At 40.7% G+C, this 27604-nt stretch overlaps 1 protein-coding gene across 5 annotated transcripts; it reads right to left on the bottom strand.

The window, feature by feature from the left end:
* Window positions 1-27540, bottom strand: tfeb (transcription factor EB). 5 transcript variants are annotated; one of them, XM_005739445.1, is made up of 12 exons: window positions 25582-27540; window positions 14836-14900; window positions 11025-11129; window positions 9620-9796; window positions 8112-8210; window positions 7806-7994; window positions 7019-7108; window positions 3711-3828; window positions 3511-3567; window positions 2973-3048; window positions 2717-2864; window positions 1-2619 (listed from the first exon to the last, which is right to left on the bottom strand). In XM_005739445.1, the coding sequence occupies exons 3-12, from the start codon at window positions 11052-11054 to the stop codon at window positions 2047-2049; spliced, it is 1557 nt and encodes a 518-aa protein (XP_005739502.1). In that variant the 5' UTR covers window positions 11055-11129; window positions 14836-14900; window positions 25582-27540; the 3' UTR covers window positions 1-2046. The 5 variants fall into 5 exon arrangements, with proteins under 5 accessions (XP_005739502.1, XP_005739501.1, XP_005739503.1 ...); XM_005739444.2 differs by lacking the exon at window positions 25582-27540 and adding an exon at window positions 16980-17373; XM_005739446.1 differs by lacking the exon at window positions 14836-14900.
* Between the last annotated feature and the right edge of the window lie 64 nt (window positions 27541-27604).

The following is a 27604-nucleotide window of genomic DNA, read 5'->3' as shown; positions in this document are numbered from 1 at the left end:
TTTGAAAGAAAATACAGAAAGAATCCCTGCTTTAGTCCATGAGTTCAAGACTTAAGGCAGTCATTGCCTGCAAAGGAACCTCAACAAGATATTAAAGAACTGAATTTACAGTTACATCAATTTGCCTCCCTGAAAATAGTGTATAAAAAAAGGCAGTAATTTCTTGAAGGTAAATGCAATATTTTTGTTCAACACCTCAAAATAAAGTTGACAATCTGCACCTTAACCCCTTGTAACTGTAACTTGAATATGTTTTGGTACACAGCTAAAAATAATAAAAATCACATCAGTGTCCAAAAAAACAAAATGAAACAAAAAAAAATGGACACACCTGCCTGTGAGTACTGTAATACCTAAGTGATCGTTTGTGGTGAAAGTGTGCATGTCTGTGAAGTGAGTGTGACCACAAATACATGCAAGTGTGTTCTAATGTCATAAAGACAAGCCTACGGCTGCTGACAGGCAGAACTAACACTTCTAGTTCCTTCAGACATGCACTCTGTTCCATTAATTTGACAGGTCCTTAACATTTTGGCTTCATGTCTGAATGAATACACAGGTTTGCTTTGGGTGACGCTTGGATGAAACAGCGTGGAACATGAATAAATTACCAATGCCTGAATGACCGGAATGGCGACACCAACAGACAGACAAAGCCAGCAATTTTGCATATCCTGTATCTCAAACTATTAAACTATTTAAACATGTCAATTCTTTCTTTCATCTCGCCTTATATATTAACCTTAAAAGGTCACTTAGTGGGAGGAAATCACTGTATCTCCTGTGCTTACAAGGTCACACTGATGCAGAAGCAACTTCTAAAGCATTTACAGGTATAGATGAATGTGATACAGAGTCAAAGCTGAAGACCTCCGACCCATAAACACGTGCCTTTGAAGAGGAGCAGCAAAAGTAAAAAGGCACAAACAGACAGGGGTTACAGCCCTGACATATTTCAGGTTAACATCCACTTCTATTTAAAAGCCTGCTTGTGTATTCTGTTACAGTACCTGAGTGTTTTGACACCTCACAGAAATGGATGGCCCTCAGATTTTTGATGGCCATCCAGTGCGTTTTCTCTACCCCCACTCCAAAGTCAACAGACTTTACAGTGTTGAGTAAAGATTGCGACAGTGCTGGAGGTGCTAAAAAATAAAGGTGGGCAACGCTACGTGACTGCCTGTGCATGCATTTTTTCAGAAGATGACAATTTCAGCTCGACAAGTAAATATAAAGGCCTTTGCTAAAAGCTGAATTATCCACCTTTTGCAGCAAACTTCAGGGTTTTTTTTGGCAATATTCCCCAAGATATGGATACATATAGACACTTGAGCAGGCTAACACAAAGTTTTGTCCAACACCAAACGGCTAAAACCTGAGGCCAACTAACAGCCTGAGGAAGGGAACAATGTGACTGCACTGCATCCCCTCAAGATAAATTATGCATGCAGGGCCATAAAGCCATTTCCATTTTGTTCTCTATTGTTCATTCAATCGTTTATGATTACTAAAAGGAGCTGATGTTAGGGGCAAATAACTTGTCCTCTTCGTGTGTGATGATGCACTTGGTTTGTTCTTGTATCTGATAATGGCAGTCTAATTAACTGGGTGTTTTGTCCCTTGTGCAATTATGATTCAGGGCCACCTTTATGGAAACAAGGCCAATTGTGCCATATAACTCCTGACCTGGCAGTGCTGGTTCACACCTTGTAAATGCTCAGTGTGTTGGGCAAAGTTTTAAGCTGCTCAGTTAAACTCACATGCACTTATGTGTGTAGGTGTATGTGTGCGTGTCTGTTTATGCGCTCGTGAATGTTTGTGATGAATGTGTACTGTCTCTAATGACACCGAGGGGAAGTTAAATGTACCACAAAGGAGTGTCACTGGTGTTTCCTGAAACTGTGTGATATAAATGATGTCATGTCTGGGGGCTGATCCATTTCTGTGTATGTAATGTACGCATTTTGTGTTTTGCAAACGTGATATTTATGTTTACTACAATCTATGCGAAACCTCGTGTGTTTGACTGAGCGAATGCATGCTTGTCTACATTATGTCTCCGTCCTCTATGCTGAAGCTGGATCTGCGGCTGGAGTCGACAGACGCTTCAGGGGACATCGCTGAGAGCAGCGGGTCTCCACCCATAGGGGACAAAGGCTCGTCCATCATAAGGAAACCTAGGTCGCCTCTCCTCGCCTGGACGTCAAGTCCACCCAGGTCACCCAGCCCAGACATGCCATCTGAAAACCCTGATATCCCATCGCACAAGTCCAGCGACTGGGCAAAGTCAAAGTGCTGGGAGCTGCCCACAGCTGGGTACTGGATGGGAGGCTGAGGCTGGAGATGCTGTGGGAGTGGTGGCAGCTGCCTGGGTTCGGGCTGGGCCTGGCCCTGAGGGTGGAAGTGTGTGTGGGAGAGGAACTGGTGCTGCTGGGCCTGGGGATGAGCCTGGTTATGGGGTAGATGCTGGGGCTGGTGGTGTGCTTGTGCCTGGGGGTGAGAATGGTTCTCCTCTAGGCTGGTCTCTTGTTTTATATAAGAACCCATAATGTCACCCGTGTTCAGGCCAGAGGGAGAGTTGCTGGGCAGGCCATGCAGACAAGCCTGCATCTCCAACTCCTTTAGACAGTTGGGAAAGAACAAAAGCAATTTTATTACTATTAATATTATTATTCATTTTCTATGATTCTGGACATGTGCTGTACAAATGTGTTACCTGGATACGCAGCAACAGCTGCTTGTTGGCCATCTCCATCCTTTTGAAGTTGTTCTCTACTTCTCTTGTCCTCTGTGCATCCTTTTGCATACGTTTGATGTACTCTACAGATGCCCGCAATATAGTGCCTTTGTTCCAGCGCACATCACTAAGCAAACAGGGGAGCAGACAGGCAATTTTCACTTGTAAGTTCATGTCAGTAACTACTCAACATCTGTATTTATTTTAAAAACATGGTGCACTAAGAGAAACTCACAGGTCATTGGTTTTGGGGATCATGGTGCCCAGCTCTTTAATGCGATCATTAATGTTGAATCTCCTCCTCCTTTCAACTATTGCAGAAGAATGATAAGACCAATGGAAATTAGCATAAAGGAAAAAACACACTGAAGATAATATCACTGTGCAGGTGAATCAAAGGTATTAAAATAAGGAACAGGAAATTATACAGATGCTACTTTTTAAGTATGTATAGCATAGATCAGATACTGGAAATATACAAAAAGTGTAAAGAGAAGAACATTTAAGCACACACACACACGCAGTCACAGGCAATTACACCTAAGTGCAAGGACAGCAGAAATTACCAGGTTAACCATCCACCCAGTAGTTGGACTATGTCAGCTAAATCAGCACATGGGCCGTATAACACTGTTTCTGCATCGGAAAGATTATGCTTTGTGTGCATGTATGTGGTACGTGCAAATTCTTCGGAAGGCCTGCACATTATCAGTGTGAGAAAATAAAAAGGGAAAAAGGATTTAGGGAAATAGCATTCTGAGGGAAAGACTTACTCAGATTGTGGTTGTCTTTTTTCTGTCTCTCCTTGGCCAGCGCACGGGCTTCTGCATCTTTGCAATAACAAAAAGTGATTAACTAATGGCTGAGAAAGCGCCACGTCTCAAAAAAGACAGCTTATCAAGAGTGCCAATAAACGCACGCTACGTTTTCACTGATCAACAGAATCTGCATCACTTTGTAACATCTTTCGCACCTGAGAGTTCTCGCTTGATGGTCAGATTGGCAGGACAGGAGTTGCTGGTCATAGCAATGGCTGGACCCTTCATGCCAGGACCTGCATACACATCTAGGTGACTGCTAGAAAGAGGGAGCTGCAAAGGAAACACACGACACACACACACATGCATTTAGAAAATGCATAGTATCTTACAAATACTTTGCAAAGTAAAAATAGGAGATGAGCAAAGGTTTCAATTTTCTGAATTAAAAAATAACTAATCAAAATGAAAACTAAGTAAACCTGACTTTCTAACATCTCAGTAAGTACCTTTATAAAGTTACTGTTCATGTTTATTGTGATGTAAAGAGCAGATAGCAGCAGATAATGCAGTAATATCACACCTGAGAACAGCCTGCCAAGTACAGAAATGATTGACTATCACCTCATCTATCTTATCTGTCTTTACGGCTCATTTCTCTCCTCTGCTTTCACCAGCTCCTGAACTCACACTCGTGCAGTGGTCTCCACACTATTGCACTTTAGACATTGTATAACAATGGTGATTTGGTTTGCTATGGACTTCTAAAAAGATGTGATTTCCTTTTAATTGTACAATCTAGTTAGCGTGATGAACTTTTTATGCCTTGTAAGCAACCGTGTCGTACTCCCTGAAGCAAGGGCAAATATGACGCTGCTAATGAGGCCTGAAAGATAAAGAACTCAAAGGAGGAGATAGCTTAATCTGCTGGCTACTGTCTGAGCTGTGAGATCAAACATATTCACTCACTAATATAAACGCAAACCTATGTATTTAAGTTAGATTTTTTTTGTTACAATTCTTACAAAAGATCTAAAGAATATATGAAATGTAAAACTTTAACTTAAATGATAACATTATCAACCGAACTGAAGTTTACCCACACTGTTAAATACCAAAGACTTTTATTTTGTAGGATCTCAAGCATTAACCGTTTTCTAGAGGTAACTTTTTTTTTTAATTTCTACCTCATATTAAGAAGAAGACAGAAGCCCATTTGAAACCTTGTCACGATTACAAATCTGGGCAGATTGAGTTATTGAATCAAAAACACACAACTCTAATAAGCCCAAATTCCCTGCCTCGTCCCTCTGCAGCGACCACATTCTGACTGGAAACACCACCTTCATTCTCCACTCCAGTAAAGGCCCATTTAATTCAATTTGAAGACTAAATTCTACTTGAACTCAGTATGGCTCAGTGGAGCAACGCACAAGTCAAACTGTTCACTTGAGCCTGGCATTCAGGGGTGTTCCAGACTTTTGCTAAACTTTGAGATTCCAAGAATTCCATGGAGTTTGCTGCTTTAATCCCCATTAGGATTAGCAGGTGACTTCCACGCACACTGTTCTGACAGCTGGGCGTAAAGCTGGATTTTTTTTTTTAACATTTTGATTATCACTGAGTTTCTGCCTGTGGTAGTTTATTGTGCTGGCTTCTCACTTAATCAATCTAAACCTGATCAGCACGGTTCACCTTATCAGTGTGATAGTGATTTAAGCAATTAAACACATCATGCAGGATTCTCACAGTTAACTCAGACACTGCACGCAGATGGTCAGATGTATGTGTACAGAATTAATTACTAAAAGCTTAACTGTTTCACAGAAGAGAAGGAAAAAGACAGTCTTGGCTGCTTGTATCAGTGTTTGACATGAGTATCAGATAAAGCAACAGGAGACTTTGTAGGTTTCCCTGTCTACCTGCTGCAGGAGCAGGGAAAACGTTGGACAACTACACAATATGTCTGAGAATGCAGAAGCTAAGTCCCGCCAACCTTTATGTTTGAGTGCACCCTGCAGGAGTAATCTTAAATTAGCTTAAATGTGCAACAGTTTTGATTCATGTCCAGCAGAAAACAGCCATCACATGCTAACAAACACGCACGCACACACACACACAAAACCACGCCACCACCCCTGCTATTCCTCTTTCTGATAATCAGGCACTCAAGGCTGGGACTTAAGAGTCACTGTGGTTCAAATAACTCATTCAGACAAAGAAAGGAATCCAACAACTCCCAACCAAAACTCAAAGAATTATAAACAAGAGTGCTTCATTGTCTTACCAGTTGAATCTGTTCTCCTTCAATAACTTCCACAATTGCATACGTCTTACTCATCTCCTTCATCCTCTAACTCCTTCTCCTACAGTGCCAAGGCGCTCCCTTCTTCCCTCTAAAGGCACAAGCAGCACATGCAGCTCTGAATGGCACTGCCGCTCCTGTGCTGCCAGAATGACCACGGCAGCTCCGCTCCTTTCTCTCTTCTACCTCTGCTCCCAACCAAACAGGAGTGAACTTTCCCCTAACTGGACTTTCAGCCTGTTTTCCCCTTACACAAATTGCCCTCGCCCCCCTTTCCCTCCTCCTTTCTATTCCTCCCGCCCTTCTCCCCCCCGTTCCAAATGTCTTGTAAACAAGTTGAACTCTAACTGCTGCCAGTTTAATTGTTAATTTTCTGAGTTTGCTCCCTCAAACACAAAGTGCTGTACAGTCTTCCAACTGTTATATCCGCCCTACAGTTTCTAATTATGCCCAACATCATTCAGGGCCAGAATGTTTTGCGACTAAGTCAATTAAACATTGTTAGCGTATGAGAATATACAGAATCAAATCTAGAGAAAACTCTACTTAGAAACACTAATGTTACAGCGACCACAAAGCAATACCCGATAACATTAAGAATAACTAAGAACATTAACAACTGCCATAAAGAGAGCCATTTTTCACACACAAGAACAATGATTATAGGAAGCACTTAAAAGTCTGAGTACTGATGACCTGGCATATCCAGCTCTGTGACTCATGTAGTACAGACAGAGCCGGAATTGAAGTGGTCGCAGGTTTCAGAGAACATCATACTTAATTAAAACACTTGGGAATTCCCTATTCTACTTTAAGGTGGTGCATTCAAGCTATAGAATCATGTGGTAATACAGAGAACAAATCTATGTAACGCTTGGTTTCAATTTTCAGAATAACGCGACGCAGGAATGTTTTCAGTGCAAAAATCTATTTTAAAAGTAATTCTGACTGTTGCAGAGCGGCCAAACCTCTTTTGCTGCACCATTTCGTAGATACGTCACTTGTTTGTTTTTGTTACCACAATACCACTGTAGTGTCACAGCATAAAATCAGAGGAGACAAATTTGCCCGTAAAGGTTTTGTGGCCTTTATAGTCAATGACCCATTTAAATATGCAAAGAGTCCCTTAAAACAAACTGCGTGCGCTTAAACAATGTGTTAATAAAATCATACGTTTGGATGCAATGCAGCTTAGTTATATGTATTGTTCCTACTTACTGTGTTTGACATTTGGACAGCATCAGTGAAACTTTGAAAATACTCATCATTGGACTGCATACTGATGATGTTATCAATGACCTCATCCATCTGGGGGGAAAAAAAAAGAAGTGTTAATTATGTTTTTGTGACCTGTTTTTATCTAATGTTAAGAGAGGGAAGCAAACCAAAACCACCATTTGAATGCTTAGAAAACACTAAACTAAAAACAAAATGCTGTCCCTCCTCCTCAATTGATTAAAGCCTCAGAAACTTGATTGTAACCTCCCCGGACATGCATGTTACACTACTTATCTATCTAAAAGGATTAGAGAGAGACAGAAGAGAGGTGGTTATGCTAAAAGCACACAGCAGGTCAAAGTCTTACAGGTTCAAAGGGCCATCCATTCTGCTGCTTCCCTGTCACTTTTTAAGCTGTAATTACTGGTGCAAGGCCATTATGGAGCATTTAAATCCCACTGATTACCATTCTCAGTTATTGCCAGTTAGTCAACACATTCATCCATGTCCCTACTGTGTGCACAACACATTAACATCAGCACAGTGACAAAATGCTCCTCTAACCCTTCAAAAGACCAATTAAATCATTATGGTGCTTTCATAAAATGTGGAGATGATGTTACTTTGGGGGTAATAGTCAACCCTCATAATTTTATATACGAGTGTAATTAAGTCATATTTTAGGGATATTTGTTCAGTCTGGATCCTGTAAATGGTACTTTATGACCTGCCCAGGAATGAATGTTTATGGGTTTATGCTTATGCTACTGTCGGCCCACACATCTACCTCTTTCTCGTGGCTGGAACCAATGTTGAGCATGGCCATCGGGCTGTTGGGGGCACTGTTGCCAGACATAAGCTGCTCGGTGCGCATGTGTGGGGACTGGAGAGGTGGGGGTGCAGATGCTGAACCCCCTGCAGGTCCCATGTTTGTGGGAGGCGAGGGTGGTATTAGCCCCGCTACTGCATTGACCGCCTAGGAACACACAGAGAAAGAGAGTGTTACAGCATTAGTGAACAGAGATCTGACATACTATAGGCAGATGTATTTCAATACTACATGGACGGACTGAAGAAAATGACAAACGTATACCTGTTTGGTAGCGTAGGTGGTTGACAGGTATTCTTTCACTTGCTGTCTTCGAGACTGACGGATGTGGTAGTCTGTAGGATTTTCAAGGTGAGTCTGTACCTATAGTAGGGACAAACAAAATGCAATCAGCTCTTTTTCTATTATTAATTCAGCTGGAAACTCAAAGTATCATTTTTGGGTACTTCTTTCTATTTTGTCACAACATATGTGGCAACAAAAAGCAAGACTAACAGCAAGTTCGCTTATTTCTGTTACCACACAGGGATATTATAAAAACATACATTTAATGTACAATATAAGCTTATTACCTTCCAATAATATTTAAAAAGATAACACAGAATATGCGATTCAGACCTCATTATCTCAGTTATGGCACTAGGACATAGTATGTTTAAGTCAGTGGTAAAGCCTACAGGAGTAAAGCCTCACTGAATCCTCTGATGTGGCCACACAGAGCATTGGACTGGCCTCATTCCTTCAGATCAAAGAATAAAGGAGAGAGCAAGCTTGCTCGCCATTACTACAAAGAAAGACTTGACTCCTCAGCCCCCCCTCAGCTCTCTGTTATATAACCATGGTAGGGTTATATTAAATGAACTGTGAACTTTTCAGTCAATAGATATTTGTACTGTGTTTACCTTGTAAATACCTGGTCCAACAACAGTTCTTTACATGTATGCATTTACATGTATGATTCAGAGGGAGCGATAGAGAAGCTTACCTTATCTACAGAAAGAACAATGACAACTTTAAACTCTGTGGTGATTTCATAAACACCTTTCCCCTCTCCCACATATGCACGCATGTGCACGGAGTAAAGTGTCAATGCAGCAAGTTGGAGCATTCAATACGAGTTACACAATGTATGAATTCTCACTGCAAAATGCACAATGTCATATAATGGAGTATTCCACAAACCCATAAACTCGCAAACACACATTATGTAAGATAATAACGCACACAACAAGCATCTCCGGAATCGGGCAAAATGTCACTTCGGCTTTATCTCTCCCTGACTGACTCTATCTATCGCTCCTGTCTGCCCTATTGCACAACGTGTCAAACCACTCTTATCTCCCCTTTGTGTCTTCCTACCTGCTTGGCGCGCCTCTGCATTGTTCTCTTTTAGGTTTTTTTTTCTTTTTAAACCTGACTTTTGCCTGTGTGTCAGTGCTGCTTGTTTGGGAGGCCACAATGCTCAGTGAAGACCTGACCACCTCCAGCTGCATGCTCCTGCCATTGCTTTATTGCTATAACATGTAATTAGATAAATAGAGGATTATTTTACAAACACTCGACCAACATGTTTTCTTTATTTTACAGTCCCATAAATCCGTTTAGTGCTTTCTCTTGGCATGTTTGCATGTGGACTGGGAGCCGCAGACATTTTACTACACTCTGTTTGAGCATAATGTGCAGTGGTCCTGTCAAAAAGAAGCTGTGTGGGGAGTAAATCCAGCAAAACATATCTATCACAATAAGCCATTTGCATCTTAAGAATATCTGACCTTCAGAACCTCCATGGGGACCTGCATGCTTTGGTAATGTTGTGGAGTGCTAATGGCTGGGGTGGGTGCAGGTGGCCCAGCCATGTGGTTCTGCATGTACTGCAGGGCTGCATTCTGCTGCTGCTGTAGCTGCTGCCGCTCACGCTGCTCCTCCTGCTGCAGCTGGTCTCGCATCAGCTGGAAACAAACATGCACACACACATTAGCGTTTATCCTCCACCCAGAAAGACAGTGTAACCAACACCAGCTTGCATCTGTTATTAAAATGAAACCGGCAACATTTTTGGAAGGTTGCTGACCAGAATCAGCCTATGATAGAAACAAATGGAGCATATGTCATGCTTCAATAGTTACAACAAATTAGATTTTCTTTTTTTTGCTTATAGTTCAAGGGCATCTTTATTTTTTACTGATTCACTTCATAAAGTTTTTCCGAGCTATAATTGAATTTGAGGGGAGGGCATTTTTCCAGGTGGAATTTTCCCAAAAATAGTAGTCAGCAATCAGGCTTTAAAATATGCACATAAAATAAATATTTTCCAATCATCATCTGATTTCAAAGTGCTTTAATTCCACAGCCGTTCACTGGTAACAATCGAAGCATGCAATGTTAGAACGAGGGGATTTGTGAGTTTCATGCTGCTACTGGTAGGTATCGTAACAACAACAGTGGCTGCAGTGACTCCAACTATGCTCGTGACTATTGTTTGGCTATCAAATGTACATGTGCAAAGTGTCTGAAAGGGACACGGTGAGGACTTGTGAAAACTGTAAGATTTGTATGTAAAAGTTTATAATCAGCCGTTTAAAATTTACTTTATTTTAAAAGCTTCAATGTCCATTAAAAAGCAACAACAACAGCTCTGACCTGCCTTTTAGTATATTTTAGTGTATATAGCACCACTTGTACATAGTACCAATAATTCTTGTATAATATTTTATTGATTCTGCATTTTTAGTAGCTTTTTCACATATTTTTTAAATGTATTTTTACTTATTTTATTTTTTCTATTTCGCTTGTTTTCTAATGTACCTCTAATTCATTGTTTTTCTTTCTGACCCTTGTGCTGCTGCAACAAGGCATTTACACCACTGTGGGATTAATAGCATCTATTTATATCCATCTATGTAAAAACGATGACATAGTTAAAAGAAAAAACAAGAATTTGTTTTTTCCTTTTATTTTTTTGGCTCTGTGTTATACCTTATACATGGCAGTGAAAATCAGGCCCTAATGAAACCTAGATAGGTAGACACGCCCATCTATCAATCAAAATGCTATGAGACATTTAAAAGGAAAAAAACGTTTCAAATTCATTGCACAACATTACAAATATAAAGTGATATAAATAGCCAGCAAAACTCCCGCATGTTGTTTACTGAACGGTGGAAGGTTATGTTGTACCTGCATCCGCAAGCCAATGCGTGAGGCCATGGCTGAGGGGCGGGGGGGCAGGGGAGGGCGAGCTGACGTTAATGCACCACAGTCCAGCCCGAGAGGTAGTGGAAGCTGTAAAAGAGACAACGAGGGGGGGGAAATGAAAAAATTGTAGTAACATAGAAAGAAGCTAGAAATGATCTGATTAACATAAAATGTAACCTCGCTATTACAGATCATTTGCAAAGAACTAGACTATGGAAACACATCTAACCTCTGAAGAAAAGCCTAATTAAACTAATTCTTTTATGTTTAATGGCAACATCAGTGGTAGGAAGGGAGGTGCGAGACAAGAGGAGTTGTGTGCAATACTTTCGTGTGAACAGACCTGTGACTTTGTGATGTTACAATTTTTTTGGCTTTGTTTATTTAACAGTGAAGCAGATTCTCAACTTTAGTTTAAGCATTCATTTCTTGTTGCAAATAACAAACAAAAGTCTTACCTTAGTTTGTCTTATTTATGCTAGTATATGTATGCAATTGTTTGACAATAACAAGATTATCAATAGTTAGTAAAGGTTTGGACAAACAGCTATTTAAACTTATAAAAGAAGTCCAGAACCAAGTTGATTAAATCCTCTGTTCAGTTAAGTTAAATCAAGGTAGTAGTCACACCAACGCAATATCTCATTTATAACATTCAAAAAAATAAATAATCAAGATTTCTGTGTTCCCACTGAATCAACTGTACTAAATCCAATTTCTAAAAGATGTTTAAAAGCAGGGTGAATACTCATAAAAACTGTTTACCAAGTTGACACAGCATTCGCTGATTCACAGTCTCTGATCAGGCCTCAAGTAAGCAAAGCTGGATCAGTGAACAATCTGACACATCACCAGCAGCCAAGCCTCTCAAATCTATTCATCTAACCATCCATTCATTGTCTGCCTGTTGTGCAACGTTTTCAAAGAAATAAAAAAATAAACAACCCCCCAAAAACATACATCTCATGACTGTTCCCAAATTGAAATGTCACTTAAAAATCCACCTTTCATGCTGTATCTTTTGAATCAAAATTCCTCAACTACAATGACCTTTTGACTTTCACACCTAATGTGCATCAATCACATAACATTAGCAGCTAATGCAAAAACAAGGATCACTTGCACACTCCTGGTGTCACCCTGACTTGACCCTTTTAGTTTTGTTATGATGAAAAAAAAGACAGGAAATAATTTTTTTTTCTCCCCCACATAGAGGATGATTTCCAGTCATGTCAAAGTCATGTGGTCTTGTTGTTCTTAAGTGATCATGTGAGCAAAAAGATGAGGGGAACACCCGTCACCCCTTTCAACATCTGCTTTTTTTCTCTCACACACACAAAGTTAGCATAGATTGGGGAGTTCCTGGGCTGATAGTTCCCCTTCTGCAGTGACTTGCGTTTAGCCCCTGCGTGACTAAGCCTTCTCTGGCCCTTATAAAGGTGTGATGAAATCAGTGCTACATCTCAGTGTCTAGTCAAATATCTTGTGCTTGCGGTGATGTGGGATGGAATAGCACAGCATCAGTCAGAATGTGATTGCTCCATTCTCTGTATATGCTCATAAAGAGAGAAAGACAGAGCGAGAGAGAGAGAAAAGCTCATTGTGCACGAGGTACAATAAGAAGGGCAGCTCCTATTGAGAAGGACTGAAGCCGCCTGTTGTCCACAGTGTACATTTCAGCAACCGAGGGGGCACACACTGCCTGCTTTGTGCCCATTAGATGGCCCACATGAAAAACACACACCCATGCAGAGATACACATTCAAACACATACAGTTTCCAAAACACACTTGTGCCAGAACTTGGACTTTAGGGCAGGCCAACCGGCAGATCTTAAAGGCCAGCTTGCTTTAATCTCCAAGATTTACAGCTGTTGATGCAGTGCTGCAACAGAAGGAGCCTTCCTGCAGCGACAGTAGTAAATGTCTTCAAGGTGTGTACTTGTGCATAACAAGGGCTAGTTGCACAGGGGTATGTTGTCGTTGACCATAAAAGCTCTTTGCAGACACAAGCTTTACTTATAAAAACATATTAGATTTGACTTTAACCTAATGGTCTACTTTGTAGAGAAACCAGGCTACGTGGCACAAATAATGGCCCAAAGACACACATTTGAATCCCCGATGCACGAGTGAAAGGATTCCAAATCTACCTTGTTTGTAAAGCTGCTGACTGTGGCAGATGCGTTTGCTGCAATGTTTACATTTCACTTCCTCCATTTCATCATGCAAAGTATGTATCATACATCCACCCAGTGTAGCAAAGCCATGATCCATGACCTACATGTCCTGTAAATGTTGCACATTAATGTTTCATCATATAGGATGTCACTTCCTGATATCATATGGTGACACACTGCTACCAGGCAGTGTGATCCCCCACACGGGCCTTCCCATTGCCTGACATCAACTGGGGGCATTTGTGACGCAGTAGAAGCACAGAGCAGCTATTGTGTGTCCGACGCTGTAATGTCACAACCCCTTCACTTCAAACACTGACAGCCAGTAGTAGGATGCAGAGCGGAGGAAGCCCGGGTCAGAGGCCAACACTGCCACGTTAGTCACACAAATATATCTCAACCAAAGTCCAGCTTTCATGTCTAAACTACCATAAGCATGTGTTACTGCAGTACTTTGTGTGAATTAAAACATTTTCAGATCAGGTCAAAGTAAAGGCTGATCAGATACATCTGTGAGGAGGCAACATGGCTAGGTAATGACAGCTAACCAAGAAATCCAAGACGTGTGTAATATATTCAACTTAGAGAATGATGACAGCTTTTCTTCCAGGCAGAAGCATAGCAGGTACACACAGAAGTACACACTAATGTGGGGGCAGTGTGGGGCTATAGCACCTGTGCTCGGAGACAGCGTGTTAATTTGTGGAGTGTTTATTTTTAGAAGTGGCTGTGCAAAGCCAAGAAGGGCCTTTTTGGCAACCAGCAGTTATATGTGGGGTGTGTACATACACACACACCTACCTCTATGCATGCATGGTGCACATGTATGTTGTCAAACCTCCATATACATAACAGCATGTAAAACTTTATTTAAAGCAAGTGTAGGACCTGTGCAAATCAGTTCTGCACAGTTAGTGAGCATAGAGACAAGAAGTGCAACATGGCTAGCCCTGCTCTGAACACCAACACGTCAACAATGTAGTGCAAAAGCTGCTTAACCTTCCTCATGACAAGACATTAAAGTTTTCCCAAACCAAACTTGGAAAACCAAAGAATATAATTTCAAGTCAAAACACAAACGCTGGCTTTCTCATTAAGTTATCTGTCTTCCTGTGCTAATGGCTAAAATAACCCCTGCTCTCTGTTCTCCTTTTCAGGAACACCATGTTCCCCTGAACTACGATGTGTTTTTTTGTTGTTTTGTTCATGTGTTTGTGTTTGTGTGCGTAGCCTCATGCATTTGTGCATGCATTTGTCTGTAGGTGCGGGTACAGGTGAGAGGAGGGCATGCACATGAAGAGTAAGCCTGCATGTGTATTAGTGCTCTACGGTGTTTGCCAGTTTTCATGCAGACCCCTTGAAAACATGTAAACAGACCTCTGTTTTGAATACACACTGGCAAACAGGCAGATCATTTTCATCTGTTACCAAAACATATCTGTGACATAAATATATATGGTTAGAGTATACAGGGGTTATATAGGCACACTGATTTTATTTCTAATTCTGAATGAAGCACAGTGCCACAAACACTTGGCATGATGATTTTGACGGTAGAATATGAAAAGATATCTTAACAGCACGCAGACAGACACACACACAAAATACAATTACCTGTTTGAGAGTAAATAAGAGTTCACAAAGTAGTGTGTGCTCTGCTTATGCTGCTGACTACATGTCTGGATGATGGAGAAAGTCGATGGCCAATGGGATGAAGGGATGAAAGAACAAAGAGACAACAACAATCAAAAAGAAAAAGAAGAAATGATTGGTTATAAAATGTAAAACTGAACAGAGAACTGACAGATAAAATGAACAGCTATAAATAAAGCATACAAATTTGGCAGTTGTGAAAAAGCAGCTGAGGAAGCAGTGAAGTATTTAAGAAGGGGGAGCTGCAGGTGTGCAACACACACTTAAAGCAGAATTTCCATAGCGGAAGCAAGTGAAGCAACAGACCATGGTGAGGCTTAAGTATAAACACATGCGACAGGAAGATATTCTCAATAACTGATTTGAAAGTTGTTGTTTTTTTCCCCTCGGCTCATTCTTCAGGCACTGCATTTCCTATACCTGGTTTCCAGTCATTTTAACACCTTAATCATTAAAGTAAGAGCGTCAAGGATGTAAAGGTTTTTATGAAAAGGGATGCACACCCAAGGAAATATCAAAACATTGCACAATATCATGGTTAGAGTTAAAAGGGATCTAATATACACACATATACAAAACGCACACTTTTAATATCTTAGTGAGGACATCTAAGTGACATACTGCTTTCCCTAGCCGCTTACCCTAACGCTAACCATCAAAAATGAATCCCTGAACCCTTAGCCTAAACCTAATAGTAACCCTGACACCAAAACCACATTCTGAGTCTCAAAAACGTCTTCAAACTCGTGGGGACGGGCATTTTGTTGCATTAAGGGACTGGTGGTCCCCACAAGTATAGTAGCGTTCCAATTTTTGGTCATCACAAAGATATCTAAACATGGTACACACACACAAAGAGTATATATGATGCAAAATAACCACTCAAACATAGTCAGGAGTCTTAAGACTGTAAATGTAACGTGGATAGAAACATCTGTGTAATTTATTACCATCTCCTCACCAAGATGAAGTGCTAAGGTTGAGTGATTCTACTCAGTGGCTAACTTTCAGAAGGTCATCTAAATGAATCACCATAACTCATCAACACTGTGCCTGAATCACAATGCCTGTCACATTCAACAGCCTATTTATAGTCGCTCAAGAGAGACCCTGAGCACAGCGAATCTCAGCTGCAGTGATCACAGAGCAGGGAGTACTGTGAAAAAAAGCACGGAAAGAACAACAGCAGGCTCTCCGCAGTATCTATTGTACAACACAGAGATATAGGAAGGACAATGAGCCAGCATCATCAATAAAAACCACAACGCATTACTTCCCCTTTCCTTCCATGAGTTTTCACAACTCCTAGTTCTGTTGGCGGTGAAGCAACTTCCTTGCCAGGCAAGCCATGGAAAAAACGAAAACTTTTTAAGCCATGACTTTTTTTTAAATTAGGAGTAAGGAACAGTTTACACCAAAAACTTTGCAATTGTTTGACACTGACAGCCACTCTCATACAGCACTTGAACTCCTAGAAGGAAGGGAAGAAAAAACCTACAATAAAACAAACGCTGTCTAATCTAAAATCAGTTAAGCTATTTCATCTAACCAAACTGGTTAAACAGACACGAGCCATATAGAGATTATGTAAGTGAAACACAGACAGTAGGGCACTATAGGGCAAATTATAATACTTTTATCCAGCATCTCTAAGAGCAGGTGTAGTGCAGTCTAACTTATAAACTAGAGGATAACCCATCACAGAAAACCTTCTGAAAGTCTGGCCTCCACTGATCATTTTTTTGTTTTTATGCTTGCAGTTCAGCTAAGATTAACTGCCCTCTGCCATAATCGATCACAATGCTACATAACAACGCTTCAAAGCTGCTCAATCATATTTTTAGTTTTTCTTTAGTTTTTCTTTTTTAAAAGTCACAGACAGTACGTTAAAATTGGGCCATAATAGACCAGATCTAAAGTGGTTTTGTTGCTGTAAGTGTTTCTGTTCCTCTGCCTCTTACTAAAATACTTTGCACATAATATGTTCAGACATGTTTCATAGTAAGCACGAACAGAACTCAGGGTGACAGCTGTCAACAGCCAGGCACCACGAAACACACACAACAATGGATATAGTTCAGTATAGTTAAACTTCAGGTTCTTACCAGAAACTCTCCAACTACTCCAAAGACAGCATAGTGTATCCAGGTGAAATGAGCTCCTCCACGTGTTAGTAAACACACTGACAGAGACCATGAGCCGTTTGCTTGCTCAGCCAACCAGAGCTTACATGTGCTGCTCCACTGATTGTGATGCCACCCCTTCCTCAACAGAACTGCTTACAGTGTCAGTCACTATTAGTCACCTTCTGCCCCCTTTCTAACCACCAGCTCAGCTTCCTAGACGTCCTCCTCCTCCTGCTGTTTCCCTCCTCTTCCCCTAAATTACCCTGAATGCAATCGTCTGGGCCAACAACAAGGAGATCCCTGTGTCTAGCTAACTCTTTTAGTTTCTTCATTCTCTCTCTCTCTCTCTCTCTCTCTCTGTCTCCATTGGGCAGCTCCTCCTCAGTCCAGCCTCTCTTCTTAATTCAGTGCACAATATTTGCATACAGCAACACCTACACATATGCGTGCGCAATTTGAATGCAATTCCTTATTTTATCTACCAGGTCACTGTGTTTTTATGACCTATGGGGCAATGAATCAGCACATTTACTTCTTTAATTGAACACCCACACACTAAAACCACACCACACAAACAAAAAAGCACACAAAAACATTAACATTGATGATCTGCATTTTTTCAGTGTTGTTTCCACAGCTTTCTGACTTTTTCTAATAAATGAAACACAGCCATGGATTTCTAAAGCTGTGATCTCTGCATTATTCAGGTATGATTTAATTTATGTTTAGAAAAAAAAAAGCCCACACAGGATACATCACACATAGCTAAAATGTGATCCAAATAAACATCTGAAACACTAGTGGTAGCTTTACAGGCACAAGATCTGACCAGCAAAAAACTGCCTCCAATGAGGGTTTACGTTTTCTGAAGTAGCGCAGCAGAGTATTGCAAACTTAAACCTATATGAAATATCCATGTATTTCTGTCATTAATGAGATATTATGGATGAATGGCTCCTGAAGGTGGCTCTCTATAAGACAGTAAAGAACATCAAAATCTCACGTTCAATAAAATGCATATACACAAGTACGTTGTATCCATCAACAACCAGACAGACAAAAAAATAAGGAAACAGAATACTTATGGATAGGCCAGAAAGTTTGTTCTGTTTATTTGGACGTAGCTTTTTTAGTGGGAGAAACGTTTTGTCACTCATCTGAGGGACTTCTTCAGTCAGCTGACTGCAGGTTTCACCAATCTTAAAAACAGTACATTTGCATAATGACCAAAACTAGCATCACTGATTACCAATGGGCCGTGCTATCAGTTTCTTGCAGTCAGCTGACTGAAGAAGTCCTGTGAATGAGTGACGAAACGTTCCTCTTACTGAAAATGCTACATCCAGATGAACAGAATCAACTTTCTGGGATTTCCCTACCTGGATGCTTGAGCATGCATCAAGACTTATGGATAGGATTTTTAACAGACTCTGAGTGATGAGTTCAAGCATCATCGCCTGAACTAATATTAGAATAAATTCATGGCATAGCATACTAAACAACAGTATCGTGTACAGATCTGGCTAACAGTATCATGTTTTTAAAGATATTCCCCGTTGATATTCACATAGATGTTCCCATAAAACTATTGTAAAGAGGCAGTACTCATCTGAAAATCTCTTATGTTAAGGACTATTGCAATTAATAACACTGTATCTAACCCAGTTATTTACATCCCTCCATGCAAACACTTCCAACCTCTCCACACCCTGTATGCCTCAATAAGGAAAAACAGGCCACTATGCTAGTTGTTCCTAACACAACAGAGGAGGACACAGGCCAGCATGGTTCAGCAGCACCCAGCTGACAAGAATCCCTTGTTTGTACACAAAGCTTTAAACAGTAGGCCAGCTCCAGTTCTCATAGTGCCCACAGTGTATTTACTGGGTTATTTTCGTCCAGGGGCAGGACCCATGAGGGTCCTCAGCTTATTGGCCAGAGAAACTGCGTTCCTGTCTAGGCTACCAATGGTAACTAATTTCAGTAGGAGTAGGGGGGGGGGGAAAAAATCTCTGTCCATGACAGCCTTGTACCCTTTTACAATGGCCTTTCAAGGATTCACATACATTGACGCAAACATACGTACGCCAATCAAGGCCCTCTCCATTGTCGATACGCAAGTTTCCCATTTTTTAGTGCCTCAGTCACTACAGTTGGGGCCAGATACCGTCTACTCTATAAAGACCAGTACTCCGTCTCTGCTGAAAGTCTAAAACACGTGTTTTGATATGTTTGAATCAAGTCTGACCTGGCTATGCTCACTTATACCTATACTGTGTGCTATTGATGTAGGATAAAACAGGGCCGTAAATATGCCAGGAAAGTCAGAGAAGCTGGATGTAGCCTGTAACTTCACCTGTGTGTGCTTTTGTGTATGATGTATCAAGAAATAATAAAATATAACTATTTTAGAACTTTAAAATGCATTCTTTTGGGGGTTTTTTTCTTTTTCAAAATCCATTTAAGCTTTATTTAACCAGGAAGTCTGCTGTGATTAAAATCTCTTTTGGAAGGGAGAAGGTGGCGCCACACCACTATACCAGCATGACACATGATATTTTTGGTAACCAAAGTGATGTTTGCAAGATTTTGCAGACCACAGCAACTGACGAAACCAATATTCACTTATGTAAGAGTTGCTTTACGTTAAAAACACTAAATAACTGAAACTCTTTGAAAAAGAAAACAAAAGAAAAAACAGAACCCACAGCACTTCCCGACTATGCACATAACATCATTTGGCCCGAGGTGACCCCATGCTGTGTGTATGACTAATAGGAGTGTTGTTGTGGTTTAATGATACTTGTCACATGCTATAAATTATATGGGATATTACAACTCTAATTTGAAGAAATATACACGTTTACAGTTTACAGGCAACGACGTCATGATATTCCAGTCACCGTGTATGAAGCAAATAGCTGTTTATTTTAAATCAATCCCATTTCTTGTTGGAGAATTTAAAATATACACTAATAATATAGACAAAACAAAAGTAGTGGTCTCTGTTTGTGAATTTAAGAGTGGGTAGTACAGTAACTAACCAACCAGCAACCAGCTACACTACATTTCTTTTTGCATGGGTGAACATCATCATATGCGGGGAAAATGTAATGGAAGGCAATCTAGAGATGAGATGAGAGATAAGGCACACACACACACACATGTGAGTGAGTGAGTGAACTTAATTTGACTTTGGCTATCACACACAAACTTAATGACCACCTTGAGTACAAAAAAAATCAAATCGCTGTAATGCAATCTAGAAAACTCTTGAAAAACTTAGTTAGTGATGGAAAGTAACCGAACGTGCCTGTACATGTGCACAAGAGTGCGTTTCCGATCAGAATGCATTTCTTGTCCTCTGATCAAAAATGAGACAAGTTTTATTTAAACAGTATAGACAAAGGAATGTTATCTATACAAAGACACCCACACACAGCTTGATGGTGTATATAACTTTATCAAAGAATAATCTAAAGATTTTTCCATAGACTATTACCAGCCCTAAGAAAGAAAGACAAAAACAACAACAACAACAACAAAAACGCAGCTATTAAATTACTAGGATTCATTTATACATGCTTGTTTCACTCAGGATTTTTCCCTGGTCATTCCCAAAACACTGAATATGCCAGTGTTTTGGGAATGACAGCGAGAAGCCAACCACCTTCAGGTTATATAACATACAGCATTATGCAAGGGGAAAGAAAATATCTAAGGAATCAAGTTATAATCACTTGGAATTTGAGTATCTTTTTGTATTCAATTCATAACTGAAAGCTGCACAAGGTACAATTCAAAGAAAGTTCTTGAACTCAATCCATAAGGCATATAAAATATACCAGATTTAATTTTGGCTCCTTGTGAAGACCTGCACCATTTCCAGCAGTCCTGCTATTTTTAAATCACTTCCTGGAAGTACCATGCTTGTCTGCAGTTTCATCATGAACCTCAAACTTTCGTGAACAGCAAACATCAACCTCTGAGTCAGACGGACCCAGCTATCCTTTTGCTAATCATCATGGGTAACTGGGACACTGGCCTCTCTTTTTTGACACAAAGACCGAACAGTGGTCTTAAATGGGAGAGTGGAAGGGAGATCATGAGGTGAGTAGTGCCACCAGGTCCATGTCATTTTATTTAATTCACAAGTTGTCACTGTAAATTTGTCCCTGAAGGTCAAATGTCTGTCAGTGAAAATTTGGCTCAAATTACCTGAACTTAGAGAGCAGGCTCAGCTCATTTTGAGCTGTTTACAATCAGAACTACTCCGTTTGACTCCATATTCTTCCTTAAAATGACATTCAAGTTGAACAGTTGTTATCGGGCACTGCAAATGCATGCCTAGAAATGGTCAAAATGGGACTTCCAAGGAGCGATCCAAGCTTAGCAGGAGTGCTGGAACACTTACAGCACCTCGCAATGAGCTGACCTTGAAGGGGATAGTGGGCAAATTTAAATCAGATATGCTGTTGAGGGAGTAAAATATTGTTGTTTTAAATCTTCAAGTACAAACATGAAAAGCAATGTGACGCCACTGTGGAGCTCAGTATGACCACCCCGACCCCAAAAAGGTACAAGCTGAGGAGGATTGAACATTTCTGAGCCTAGATGAAAAAGTAAGGTCAACACAAGATGATAATAAGTTCCAGGAATTTGGGATAACAGCCATTTCCGAACGACAATTAGTCAAAGGCAGAAGATGCATCCATCCATTATGCATCCAATATGGATAAATATGTCATCATGAGTCATCAGTGAGTCAATAAATACTCTCCCTGGATCTTTTTTATGCCTTAAAACTAGCCTGAAATCTAAGCTAAAAAATGCTGGTGAGATAATCTTGAGAAAGCAGATTTGTGTTTTCAAATCACCAGTGGTTTCAAAGTACAGTCAATAGCAACAACACTTGGAATCACATTATGAAAACCTGTTTGAGGAGCCCACAGGGCATAACATTAAGGAAGCAGTCTGTGGAGTACATGTGAAAGTTCCTAGTAAAGAACTGAACTGTTCAGCTGGAACTACTTTTCACAGCACTGAAGACGATTATAAATGGAAAGAGTTTGTGCACAACTTAAATAGTAGCAGATACAACACTTATCTTTTATCATCAGTGCTTCACTGAACCTTGAAATCTATATTTTTTGTGTTAATTTCACAATGCACTTCAACTGTTAGCTTCCTGAAAGAAGTGAAACTACCAAGGACATTCTTTCATATTCATTAAACACACTTACTACACATACCTTCCTTTATTAAGAAAAGCTTTTAACACAATAACTGATTCATTCCCATTTGTGTGAACAACTTTCAAATGTCACACACAACTTTATGTTTAATATTTCTGAAAAACATCTTAATAGGGAGACAAAAGGTAACTGTAACATTTTCTGTGGGCCACTGTAAGAGATGAGGTTTAAGAGAGACACATCTACCAACTACAACTGATCACTGCAGTTCACAATGAACTGTAGAAACACACACTGCAGCTGCCCAGTTGTGTATAACTCACAGATGCAGATGAGCAGTGATTCTTACAGAGAGAAATGAGACTGAGCAAGCCTGTCACTACTGTCTCTCAGTTAAAAAAAAAGAGGATGTGAAACTGTGGAATGAAGATAAGATGAGGAAGTGGAGTCACACATTTTGCACATGCCCTAAAACGCCCCACCCACACTTACCTCTGGGAGATCATGGGTCATGTTGTCATATAGCACATGAAACGCTGTCATTCCCGTGGTTTTCTAGAAAAACTCCGAGCTTCAGTGAAAAGCTTATGCAGTAGTTTGTGTTATATTTCTGTCTGCCTTTTTTAAATTATTATCTCTAAGGAAAACCCAACAAACCACCAGGATAGGACAAGAGCTGAGAAAGCTGTGTAGGTCATGGGAGAGCTGTCCATATGGCAAACGCATGAAGCTGTGTTTACACACACCTGATGCTCTTTCACACTAGAGTACATCCATTGAACCGAGCCACTGTGCTTGTGTGTCTCAGTGTGCAAGTGCAAGGGTGTGTGTGTGTGTGTGTGTGTGTGTGTGTGTGTGTGTGTGTGTGTGTGTGTGTGTGTGTGTGTGTATACACTATGCCTGCCTACGTTTACCTGAAGAAAATTAATCCCATCACCAACGGACTGCAGACACATACCCAATGAGGCTGAAAACATCTCTCTCTCTCTCCCTCTCACACACACACCCACAGGATGCAATGCTTGTACTAATTTGTGCCTTTCTGTGCCAAGTTGAACACAAATCAGGGAACAGAAATACTAAAATGAAATCTTAATTAGAATACTTGATGTGGTCACATTTCCTGTGATGTTTCCATCACAACTTTGGGTTCTTGTGCTGCTCTGTCTGAACAGGTGGCAGCTGTGCTATTGGAGAGAATTGGAGTGCAGTCAGTCTATCAGGCGTTACTGCTGCTCTGCATACTGTGACCAGTGACCTCTGACCTTGCTGACAGTGACCTGACAGCTCTGTGCGTTTAATAACCCTGGCCCCTCTCGTATTGTGTGCACTACATAACCCTGCTGGTTTCACGATGACCTTCAGTCCCATTCTTATCTGTGTGCCTACACTTGTTCAAAAGGAGTCTAAACAGCTACACAGACACCTTGCACATGAATACATTTAATCTTATAAATTTAGTTTCAATATCAATTGACTCTATGTAGATATATCTCCAGCAATCCATCATTTATTTGAAAGTTTAGCTAATAAGCAGTATAATCTCCGTTATGTAAACATGCCGAAAGGCACGTCATAAAATTACAAGGCAATAATTCAATTAAAATGGTTCATTGGCATGCAGACTGGATTAGTTACAGCTATGCTATCTGCCCATGCTGATGCCCAGTTTTTTTCATCATTTCTGACTGGTTACAGTCATGGTCACAGTCATGAGAGAGAAACAAAGAGAGTCAGAGGTAAACTAGACAGAGGCAGAAGGAAAAAAGAAAGTTTCTAATCAAGCATATTTCAAATTATACATTATTCTCATAGTCAGATCTAAATCCAGTCACATGCATACTTATCTGTGGGTGTTTTTGTGTTTCAGTAACATGTAGACAGACATCCTCTTGCCTCACAGCTCTCCCTGTCTTCTATATCAAAACCCATGTGCATATATTCACGTATCACGATGAACCCTGACCTCATTGATGCCTTTGTGCAAAACTCATTTTACTGGAAGTGATTCAAGGCAAGCGCAAATAAAAGGAACCCACTGCATTTCCCCTTAACCCAAGCTTCACAGATTTGTTAGACATGCAGAAAGGATGGAAGCTGGAAAGACAAATGAATTTAAGCAGTAACCCAAAAGATGATACAAACAGATTGCTGATATTTCCACTGCGACTTTGCTCTCTGGGGAACAGTATGTATGATTGCAGAGACCAAGGGTCAGAGAAGAGAGTCTTATGCCAAACGTTGATGGTGTAATATAGAGTCGCAAATATGTTCTCAGGCAGGAGGGGGGCATTGAGCCACTGCACCCATGGTCTGGATGGGGGGGAGGGGGAGTATGTGAAGCCAAGGTGTTGGGTAAATAAATAAGGGGTTGCTGATGCTAAACATTATTCTGCTGATGTGAATCTGCTTTTTTAAATAATTGGCTTCATCTAAATTTATTTCACCTTTAGTTGGGGAACGTCATATCTATCTAAGTAAATTGTTGGTCAAACAGTTTAACCACAGTCCAGAAAAAGCAAGCTAAAACTTCACGGTGAAACGACTGTTAAACCCAACCACGCATGCGCCTTTAGAGTCAACTATTATCGCTGCATTACCAGACAGCAACTGTCATGCTAAACTCTACTTTCCACTTAACATACATACAGCACATGCGCGCGCACACATGGAAATAGGAATAGCGCTCTGTGCTGAGAGGAAAGGCTGCATAAATCAGGGATGCCTTCATCACGTTGGCACCTTGCATAACTTTAAAGGTAAGTACTTTAACAAGCAGAGCAGTAATACAGTCTGTACAGTCACAGACTTATACATAGCAGCATACCCCAAGGCTGAGGTGTTGTTACTGATACCGGTCTGGCTGCAGCTTATAAATGGCAAGAGGGGCAACTCCCAGCAGACTCGCAGAGGACAGTAAAAGGGAAAAAGTGGTGCAGCGCACTGCAAACTAGTGGTTCCAGGGTCTTCATCACAATGGCAAATGTGTCTTTATATTTAAATTATGGTTAAAACTACACGTACAAAAATATTTAACGCAATAAATTCTGAAATGTGTCATGAACACCTCAAATCTTTCTACAAATATATTCAAGGCGGCAAAACTACGTAAGTAGAATAAATGTCCTGTATAATTTCTGTTTGTAGCCTATATGCACAATTCATTTTTGTATTAATTTGATGAAATTATGCCTTTTATTTCGCCAAAAGGGCTACATAATCAATTAGTTCAATCTAATCCATTCCATTTTAAGTCGATAAATCGCCCAAGTTTGCGTTGAAAGAGAGAAACGCGCACTTGTCTTTTCTTTTCACGGGGTTTCTAGAGGCAGCAGCGGTTCAGCAGAGGCTAACAGTTTCAGTAGCGTTGGTGAAATCTAACTTACCCGCTCTGAAGGTCAGACAGTACAAAATAAGAGTCAAGCTCAGGAGGGGAAAAAAAGTGCGTGGCCACTTCTATATATTCTGGCACCAAGTCCGTCAGAAACTATCACAAGCTGAGTTTTAAACCAAGGTTTAAAAGGTTTGACTTTCCCCGTATTTCCACACACCGACAGCGCGTGTGTAACCGATGACACTTAGCCAATTTGTTTTCGTTTTGACGGTCAAGTTGTCACAACTCAGAGCGTCCGCGGTCACCTGTGCCACCGCCAATGGCAAAGCGCAAAACGGCCTTGTGGGAAATGTAGTTTTTACATCGCGTAAACCAGAAGATGCGCTATTTTGAGGTAGTGACGTGATGCCTGTTGACTGCAAAGTTAGTTCCGAGTCGTTCAACAAAAGCACTCAAAGAACTAAACGAAAGGAAAATCTGGTATGACTGTTTCATTGTGCAGCCTGTTGATGATCTTCCGTTAACAAATGTCAGTCTTTGTGGCACACTGCTCAAAATTAAACACTTTTGAAAGACAGCATAGCTTCAGTTAAACTTCTGGGATGTTGATCTGGTTAGTCAGGTAGGAGAGGGGGTTGTTAATCAAGTTCAGCTGCTTTAGTGTTAATGAAATTCACCAGTGCACTAAAAAGGCAGAGAACCGCCCACAACAGTCATGGTTTTTCCAGGTGGAGGTCACCACCCCTCCCCTCCCCCATCTTTTGCCCTTTCATTTAAACTAGTTTTGCATGTGGCTGGGGTCAGTGTCACTACAGGTAGCATGAGGCGATGCAGTGTATCTAGAAAGTATTCCATCTTCTTCACCGCGTCACTTGTTCCACATTTTGTCATGTTACAGCCTTATTCAAAACACATTCAAATTCATTTTTCACTTCAAAATTCTCCACACAATAACCCATAAGGCGGGAAAAAGTAGGCAAGTATTTACAGCCTTTGCTCAATTCTTTATTCAAAGTGCAATTAATGCCTCAGGTCTTTTTGAGCATGATACTACAAGCTTGGCACACCTGTTTTGGGGCTCTTATTCTTCTTTGCACTTTGAACTTCTTAAGCTCAATCAGATTGGATGCAATTTTTTTTTGCTGTACAGCAATTTTCACTTCTCTCCAGAGAAGTGCAATCAGGTTCAAGTCTGGGTTCTGGCTGGGCCGCTCAAAGACATTTACAGAGTTGTCTTGAAGTCAGTCCTTTGTCATCTTGGCTGTGTGCTTAGGAGTTTTGTCCTGCTGCAAGATGAATAGTCACCCCAGGCCAAAGGTCCTGAGCACTCTGGAGCAGGATATCATCAGTGACGTCTCTTTACGTTGCTGCATTCATCTTTCCCTTGACCCTGAATAGCCTCCCATTTCCTGCTGCCAAAAAGATCCCCAGAATGATGTTGCCACCACCATGATTCTCTGTAGGGATGGTATTGGCCAAGTGATGCGCAGTACCTGGTTTCCTCCAGACATGACACTTGGCATTTAAACCAGAGACTTCAATCTTGATTTTTTTTTTTAAAAAGAGGTCTTCAATATTTGAAAGCCTTTGTTTCATCAGTTCTTTTGGTAAACTCCAGGTGTGCTGTCATACGCCTTTTACTGAGGGTTGTCTTCCATCTGGCCGCTCTATTATACAGGCCTGATTGGTGGAATGCTGCAGAAATGGTTGTCCTTCTAAAAGGGTCTCCTCTCTCCTCAAAGTAATGCCAGAGCTCTGACAGAGTGAACCTTCCTAACTAAGGTTCTTGTACCCAGATCACTTAAATTGGCCAGGCTGCCAACTCCAGGAAGTCCTACTGGTTCCAAATTTCTTCCATTTACAGATGATGAAGGCCACTCTGCTAACTGGAACCTCAAATGCTGTAAAAACACCTCTGTATTGCAGCCCAGATCTGTGCCTCGTTCCATCTCCCTGGACTTCATGGCTTGGTTTGTACTATGACATAATCGGTCAGCTATGGGACCTTATATAAACAGGTGCGTGCCTTTCCAAATCATGTCCAATCAACTGAATTTACCACAGGTGGACTCCAA

Source organism: Pundamilia nyererei, unplaced genomic scaffold (assembly GCF_000239375.1).
Source record: "Pundamilia nyererei isolate P.nyererei 1_Seehausen unplaced genomic scaffold, PunNye1.0 scaffold00092, whole genome shotgun sequence".
Classification (NCBI taxonomy): Eukaryota; Metazoa; Chordata; class Actinopteri; order Cichliformes; family Cichlidae; genus Pundamilia; species Pundamilia nyererei.
The sequence above is the reverse complement of the archived record's forward strand: the minus strand, read 5'-3'. Positions and strand labels throughout refer to the sequence as shown.